This window comes from Perognathus longimembris, chromosome 12, assembly GCF_023159225.1.
Source record: "Perognathus longimembris pacificus isolate PPM17 chromosome 12, ASM2315922v1, whole genome shotgun sequence".
Taxonomy (NCBI): domain Eukaryota; kingdom Metazoa; phylum Chordata; class Mammalia; order Rodentia; family Heteromyidae; genus Perognathus; species Perognathus longimembris.
Window position 1 is genome coordinate 2035044 of NC_063172.1, and position 8332 is coordinate 2043375.

Consider the following 8332-nt stretch of genomic DNA (forward strand, 5'->3'; position numbering starts at 1 on the left):
CACCGCTCCCATTTTATTGCCTTCAAACGTCCAGAGCATCTGACACCCCGGGATCTGATAACGAGGGCAGAGGAGGGGGTCACCAAACAGGGAGCGTCCAGTGGTTAAAAAAGACACACACACCCCCACACGCGGGCTGAAGGGGGCCGCCTGCTGCCGGGGGCGGGCCCACAAGTCCAGGGCGGAGCCCCCCGCCCGCCCCACCCCGGCCTCAGCGAGGCAGCCCTGGGCGCCGGGCACGCGGGTGGAGGAGCTGGGACCGCCACGGCCTCCTGGGACGCAGGCGCCTTCGCTGGGCGCCGCCCTGACAGCGCCCGGCCCGGCCGGCGCCCCCCCCCCGCGTCCCCCCCTCCCCACCCGCGGCCCGGGCTACATCACACAGCATTTGGTCTTGTGTGCGTGCGGGTCTTTGAACCGCAGCCTCTGCTTGGGCCGGTACTTCTCCAGGTAGGTGAGCTGCTTACTGTTGATGGCCCCGCGGCGTTTCCTGCAGAGGGAGACGGGGAGAGGGGTCAGCGGGGTGGCCCAGCCCCTCCCCATGCCCGTCACACACGTGTGCGCGCGCACACACACACACACACACGCACACACACCCCCACGGGACACCACGCCTAGGAGCTTCCGAGCCAGGCTGAGAAGCTGGTGGCTGCTCGGGGGCTGAGAAGACCAAGGGGGGAGGGGTCTTGGGTAGCTCCCGAGGGTGGAGGCCTCGAGGAGGCCCCCCAAGAGGCAGGCTAGGCCAGGGATGGCCCACCGGACGGCAGAGCCGGACCCTGCACCAGGCCCTCAGTCTCCCCTCCTCCCCCCCCCCCCGCCGGGCACTCACTGCCGGATGAACTGGATTGCATCTTCATACTTCATCCCACTTTCGATGAGGGCCAGCGCCACCAGGACCGGAGCCCTGCAGGCATGGGACAAGGGCTGGCCGTCGCGTCCCTGTATCCCGTGACCCCCAACATCACCCCTGGAGACGACGGGCATGGTGCACCCCGCTTCCCTAAGCTCCCCCCATGAAGGCCAGACCGACTGCTGGGACCGAATCCCGGCTCCTGCAGGGTTCTGCCTGGTTGCGGCCTCGGTGCCTTGTGGGTAAATCCCCGTGAGCAGTTAGACCCGTGCCCCGGCCCAGCAGCACCTGGGCGGGGAGGGGAGACCGCCGCGCTGCTGGTCCTCCCGGTAACCGGCCATTCCCAGCCCACTCCCACCAAGCCAGGTCCTGTTCCTCCTCCAGAGGGCGCTGCTGGCCCAGTCCAGGGGGCGGGGGACTCTGGGGAGGAACGGGGGGGGAGGGGGGACAGAGGAGGGAGTGAGACTAGCGTGGAAGGCTCAGCGGGGGCTTGCTTGGGAGCCTAGAATGTGGACCCCTGACTCTGGGAAGGCCAGATGACGGGACCCCCACGAAAGCAGGCGAGGCAGAGCCCAGGAAGCCAGGATGGATCTGTGAGAACCCCAGCACCAGGGCGCGTTGACCGCTGCCCCCCCCACGCCCTGCCTGCCGCGAGCCACGCCCCCAGCTCACCTCCCCAGGCCCGCCACGCAGTGCACGGCCACGCCCTGCCTGCCGCGAGCCCGCCCCCAGCTCACCTCCCCAGGCCCGCCACGCCCTGCCTGCCGCGAGCCACGCCCCCAGCTCACCTCCCCAGCCCGCCACGCCCTGCCTGCCGCGAGCCACGCCCCCAGCTCACCTCCCCAGGCCCGCCACGCCCTGCCTGCCGCGAGCCACGCCCTGCCTGCCGCGAGCCACGCCCCCAGCTCACCTCCCCAGGCCCGCCACGCCCTGCCTGCCGCGAGCCACGCCCCCAGCTCACCTCCCCAGGCCCGCCACGCAGCGCACGGCCACGCCCTGCCTGCCGCGAGCCACGCCCCCAGCTCACCTCCCCAGGCCCGCCACGCCCTGCCTGCCGCGAGCCACGCCCCCAGCTCACCTCCCCAGGCCCGCCACGCCCTGCCTGCCGCGAGCCACGCCCCCAGCTCACCTCCCCAGGCCCACCACGCCCTGCCTGCCGCGAGCCACGCCCCCAGCTCACCTCCCAGGCCCACCACGCCCTGCCTGCCGCGAGCCACGCCCCCAGCTCACCTCCCCAGGCCCGCCACGCCCTGCCTGCCGCGAGCCACGCCCCCAGCTCACCTCCCCAGACCCGCCACGCAGTGCACGGCCACGCAGCTGCCTGGGTCGTCGCAGAACTTGGCCTTCAGCAGGCTCAGCCAGTCCTCCACCACCTTGCCGGGCGGGGGTGCCCCGTCATCAAAGGGCCAGTCCTGCAGGGGGAGGAGGCCGCGCTCAGCCCTGCGGGGGCAGCGGGGTGCCGGGGCCCCAGGAAGCAGAGCCCCCCCCGGGGGGGCAGCCCGAGCCCCAGGCCAGGCCCCCCTCACTTCCTGCCTCCCTCTCGTCCTCTGGGGTCCTTCCTGGACACCCTCGAGCCCCCTGGTCGCCCGCCTCTGCTTTGGGGGTTCGTTTTTTGAAGGGGTGTCAATCCCGAGGCTCGAGCTCAGCCCCCGGGCGCGGGCGCCGTCCCTGAGCCTCTGCACTCCGGGCCGGGCTCTGCCGCGGGAGAGGGAGGCTCCTGGCGGCTCGGATCTGGGATTATCGGCGTGAGCTGGGGCACCTGGCCCGCCTGATGAGGCTGGAGCACCCCAGCCCCTCCCTGCCGTGCCGGTGCCCGCTGCGGGGGAGGGAGGGCCGCCCTGTGCCCGGGGTGCTTGCCTCCCGGACACGAGGCCAGGATCCCGAGGCTCGGTGAGCCGCCGTGTCCTACAGCCAGGGCGCCGGCAGGACTCGAACCCGCCCCGCCGGCGGTGACCGGCTACGACTACGAGAGGGCCCTGCTCAGGAGGAGGGGCTCGGCACCAGGCTGGGCCGGGGGCGGGGGGGACTGCTGCCCGGGCCTGGCCCACCCGGCCTCTCGCCGGGGACACAAGGCCCTGCACCAGGGAGCCGCCACCCGCCCGGCCAGAGCGGGGCCGGCCCCGCAGAGCCCGCCCGCCATCGCCGGGCCTGCAGCCCACCCCACGGCGCTACCCTGTCCTCCGCGGGGTCCCCAGAGCCGTGGGCGCCAGGGAAAGCGCCCGAGAGGCCCTCCCCACAGCCGCCCCCCCCCGCCCGGGGCCTCCCCCGACGCCCTCCGCTGCCCGGCTACGGGGGGACCCTCGGCAGCCGGCATGGCGGGGTGGAGAGGAGGCCCCGGGACCCGCCCCAGCCCGGAGGGGGGGGCTGCCCGTGCTCGCCCAGAGGGTGGGGACGGCGCCCGCACCCCTCCCTCACCACCACGGTGATGCCGTCTCTCTCCAGCGGGGCCTTGTCGTAGGTCACTTCGCACACGCGCACCACGGTGGTGGCCCCATACTTCTTCAGGTCCTGGTGGGGTGAAAGGAGGGAGGGGGCTGGGCAGGGGCTCCGAGGCTGGGACACCCCCCCCCAGGGCCCAGGGCAGGACTGCGCCCCCCACTCCTGCACCCCCAGGTCAGGGAACCGTCCCCTCCGCCACAGAAGGCCCGCGGGCCGGCAGTGCTGGTCACGGAGGCTCGGTGACGGGCAGGGCGACGGCCGGGGCTGCTGTCCTGTCCACCCACCCACATTCGCGGTGACCGCACGGCCCACCCCGGGGTGCCCAGGACCCCCACCAAGGCTCTCCCTTCCAGAGGCTTCTGGGGTCCCAGCAGCACCAGGACGCCACCCACAGGCAGGCCTTGTGTCTGCTCCGCCGGAGGGCCTGGCCCCGCACAGCCCCGCAGAGCGCCCCCGAGTCCTGCCTCAACAGGCCGGCAGCCACCGCAGGGGTTCACCCGGGGAACCCCGCACCAAAGCAAAAGGTCAGGCCGCTCACAGCCAGACACGGGGTATTTATACCCGGGGCCTGGGCCAGCTCCACCCAACCTGCTCCGGGCTGGTATTTGGGAGTGGTGAGAAATCTCCGGCCTTGCCAATCATGCGACAGAGACACAGGACACAGCAAGGCCAGAGCCCAAGTATTCGGAGAATGCAGGGAACAGGGCACCTGACCTCCCTGGCCTTCAGAAGAGGAAAACACCGAGCCCTGACCCTGCTCACACCCAGCCCTGATCCTCCTCACACACAGACCCCTGACCCTGCTCACACACTCAGCCCTGATTCCTCCTCACACCCAGCCCTGACCCTGCTCACACACTGACCTCTGACCCTGCTCACACCCTGAGCCCTGACCCTGCTCACACACTGAGCCCTAGCTCTGATCATTCAGCCTAGTTACACTGAGCCCTGGTCCTCCTCAAACGCTGGTCCCTGAGCCTGCTCACACACCCAGCCCTGACCCTGCTCACACACCCAGCCCTGACCCTGCTCACACACCCAGCCCTGACCCTGCTCACACACCCAGCCCTGACCCTGCTCACACACCCAGCCCTGACCCTGCTCACACACTCAGCCCTGACCCTGCTCACTCTGCTCCTTCAGCCTAGTCACCCTGAGCCCTGGTCTTCCTCACACGCCGAGCCCCGACCCTGCTCACGCACTGAGCCTCCCGGTGCTGGTGCCACTCTGCGCCCTGGCCTGTCACACGCCGAGCCTCGCTCCTTGTGACAGGGTGAGCTCTGCTGTAGTCACTCCCAGGGTGTCCGCGGGAGGAGCAGCCCTTCCTCCCCGGCAGGGCCTCGGCTCACCGGCCGGGGCCAGGCTTCCCGGGAGCAGGGTGCCTCTGCCTCCCTCCGGTTCCTCGTCCTGCTCTGAAGGTGACCCGCTCCACGGCGCCCCTGCACACAGCCCCCGGGGCCCCTGCACAGGCCGTGCGGGCAGCGCCACGCGGGCGCCCGCGGCAGCCGCTCCGCGGGGCCTGGCTGACGGCGCCGGAGGCCGGCCCCAGCGCAGCGTCCGCAGACACATCTGCCCGCATCCGTGGGGCCGCGGGCCGGGATGCCCAGGCCACCCCGCCCGCGGCCCGGTGACTCCTACCCGGGTCCTCACACCGACGTCCGAGCCGGGGGCCACTGCCCAGCCTGGCCTAGCCGGAAGCCTCTGGAGCCCCAGGCCTTCACAGCGGGACAGGGCCGGGTGCGCAGCCACCTGCTCCCCCGTGCGCCTGGGGGGGGGGGGGACGTCTCTCCAGATGGGGGCCCGCGTTCTGCGCAGCCCAGCAGGACCTCACTGTCTCCGGCCCTCCCAGCCCGCAGTCCACGGCTCGCCCCTGGCCCGCCCTTCCTCCTGGCCCCCCATGCCCGCCCCGGGCTCACCTCGATGAAGGTGCTGAGCGTGGCGTTGGTGGGGTTGTGCGTGATGAGGAAGCGCATGTTCCGGTAGCTCACCTCCACCGGGGCGGGGGCGGTTCATTCGGGCCATGCCTCCTCCCGCCGGGCAGGAGGCCGGCCGGCCGGGGGCTGCACACAGGCAGGGACCCCGACCCGCAAAGCCCCTCCTGACCCCCACACGGAGGCGAAGGAGACCCCCGTGCTTGTCCGAAGGCAAAACCAAAAGGATGACTTTTGTTACAATCTCATCCCCAACCCCCCCCCCACACACACACAAATATTGTGCAAATTCCTGGCAGAGGAGAGAAGCAGCTGCCCCGTGCGCTCAGGTCATCAAAAGAAAACACCCCCTAAATCAAATCAAACCGGAGAAGGAACACAGCAGCACCGCCCCACCCCCCAGCAAACTGGCAGTTTCAAGCTCCTGTGTCAGAGCTGGTGATTATAAAAGGGGGGAAAGGGGACAAAAAACCAAAGCTTCGGGGCGGGGGGGGGGAGGGGACTTAAAAGAGTCCCAAAGGCCCAAAGTGAACGGGGCTGCCCGCGGGGTCCAGCGCGGCGGCGGCGTCTGTGAAGCCCCTTGAGCATCCAACGGGGGGCGGCCAACACCCCGGGGCCCGGCGCTGGCTCCAGGTCACCGAGGAGCGAGAGGAAAGCGGAGTCCAGCAGCCGGGGTGGGCGGCCCGTGGCGCGCGGGGCCTGGGCCACGCGGCCCCATGGGGGCGGGGCGAGTCCGGGGGGGGGGGGGGGGTCAGCGGGTCCCGGGGCTGGCAGCGGACGCCATCGGCAGGCCGGGGCGACGGTACGGGCGGCGCGGGCCCGAGGGACCCGGGGCTTCTCAGCGCCGGACGCAGCTGCGATGTCGGGAGCGGCCGGGCTCAGAGCCGGCCCGCCGAGACCTCGCCGTCCATCGATCGCGGGCACTGCGGGGGGGCGGGGGGGAGGGGAGAGAATGAGTGGCCTGCCTTGGGCCTCAGTTTCCCCTCTGTGAACGAGGAGAGCTGGCCCTGGGCTGGTAGGGTAGCAGCCATTTCAGCCACTTGTGAGTCTGAAGGGAAGGGCGTCGGGGACACCCTCCCCCCGAAGCACTCTGAACCCCAACAAGCAGGCAGCAGAGGCCACTCGCCCCCTTGGCGTCGCGCTTACCCCGCGGCCGCCCGTCACCCCCCGGGGCGGCGGCCCCTCTCTCGGGATTCCTGAGCGGGGGCCGTCTGGAGCAGCTGACTGCGGTCAGAGGGGCCCAGGGCGATGAGTGGAGCGAGGGACGGGTGTCCCGCTCACAGCCTGGGGCAGTCTGAGCCGCCTGGGTCCGCCTGCCGTCCCGGCCCCGGCCGCCCCCCCCCCCCCCGCGTGGCTGGCCAGGCTGGAGAGACAGACGGGCCCCCGCCCTCCAGGAGCCGCCCGGCGGGCAAGCCACGGACCGGGGCCGGCAGCCAGGAGCAAGGGTGGCCGAGAGAGGGGTCACATCGCGACAGGGCCCTAGGGGCGCCGTCGGGAGCACCCCACCCTGCCTCACTCCCGCTCCGGCGCCCAGCGGGGGGCCACGCTGGCCTCCGGCACCCAGCTGTGGGCCCGGCCCGCTGGCTGAGGCTCCCCACGCCCCGCACAGCTCCCTGCCCCCACCCAGGCCCTCGGAGGACTACGGGGGGGGGGGGGGGCCGGGGGCGACCCCGGAAGGGAGGAAGGGACGGCGAGAAGGAATCCTGTCCCCACACTGCAGCTGGAGTCGGAACATCTGTCCCGCCGCGGGGGAGGGAGCGGCCTGCGCACACACCCGGGGCCCCTGGGAAGGCAGGGCCCGGTGTGCGCGCACGCACGCACGTACGCACGCACGCACGCACGTGCCGGGAACGCACACACCTCGTGCGTGCACACGATGAAGCCGAGAGCCCGAGGAAGCTCTGAGCTTCTAGAAGCCTCCAAAGAGACTCCCCCTCCCCCCATGGGCCACAAGGCCCTAGTTCTGCTGCCCAGTGCCCGAGCCCCCCATGCCAGTCCCTCAAGGCCCACAGGGCTCCGGGCGCACAGGGAGGGGGACCCGGACGGAGACGGGGCTGGGCCACGGGCCGGGAGCAGAGCCCACGCCAGGGCCTGAGCCAGGGCGAGCACGGGGGTGTCTGACCCCACCCCTCCCCACCCCACCCCCGCAGCCTGGGACCCAGCAGAGCGGCATCCTGCCCCCCCCCCCGCCCCTGCCAGCCCCAGCACACCGCCCCCGAAGGGGCCCCTCGGGGCCCCCCGCGCTTCGGCACGGTCCCCGAGGAAGGAGAGAGGGAAGGCTGCGGGCCATCCCGGCCTGCACGGGGCCCCCCAACACGCGGCCCCACGTGGGCAGCCGCAGGCTTCCTGGCCATCCGCCCCCCAACCCCCGTACCTCGGGGTGCGGGCAGAAGCCAGACCCGGGCGAGCGCGCCTGTGGCGGGGGCCCTGCTCTCCGGAGTCTAGCCCTTTGGGCCTGTCTGGCCAACCACCACGTGGACAGGCCCCTCCCCAGGCCCTCCCCTCTGGGAGGCCGGCCCGCAGCCCAGGGAGTCCCTGAACCGCCCACCTGCCCGCCAGAGGCACAGGCCAGACCCCCAGGCGTGGGGCTCTGGTGTGGGAAGCCGGGGGGCCGCGGGGCTTGGGAGGCAGCTCGGGGGAGGGGTGCCCTCCCTCCGGGCCCAGCCGGGTCTGGTGAAGGAGTTTGAGCTGCCGGGGTCCCCGAGCCTTAGGCGGGGGTCTGGGGAGCGGCAGGGGCGCACGCTTCCTTCCTCCCCGGGGCGGGGCCGGATCCCCGGAGGAGATGGGCACCCCCCACCCCCGCCGCCCGCGCGCGCCCGGCTCACCCCGCGCCCCGCTCGCTAGCCCGCTCGCCGGCTCGCTCGGGACGGACGGACGGGCGCCGGCCCCGCTATTTATAGCGCCCGGCGTCACGTGGGGGGGCGGTGGCCCGCGGGCGCCCCGGCCCCGGCCCCGGCTCCGCACCTGCCGCCCAAAGATAGCGCGGCGGCCCGGCGAACAAAGCCGGGCGCGGGGAAGAGGAAGCCCGGCAGGCGCAGGAAGGGAGAGGCCGGCCGCCCCGAGCCTCCCCCAAGGGCCGGGCCGCCGGCCCGGAGACCCCCGCCGGGGAGGAAGG

The 8332-nt window shown here is 72.8% G+C and overlaps 1 protein-coding gene across 1 annotated transcript; it reads right to left on the reverse strand.

Moving 5' to 3' along the window:
* On the reverse strand, nucleotides 1–7662 carry Ptp4a3 (protein tyrosine phosphatase 4A3). Its single transcript, XM_048359092.1, is given in 7 exon segments — nucleotides 1–487; nucleotides 827–901; nucleotides 2129–2259; nucleotides 3263–3355; nucleotides 5203–5289; nucleotides 5291–6140; nucleotides 7592–7662. Coding segments are annotated over 6 exon segments (522 nt in total). The 5' UTR covers nucleotides 5309–6140; nucleotides 7592–7662; the 3' UTR covers nucleotides 1–369.
* Between the last annotated feature and the right edge of the window lie 670 nt (nucleotides 7663–8332).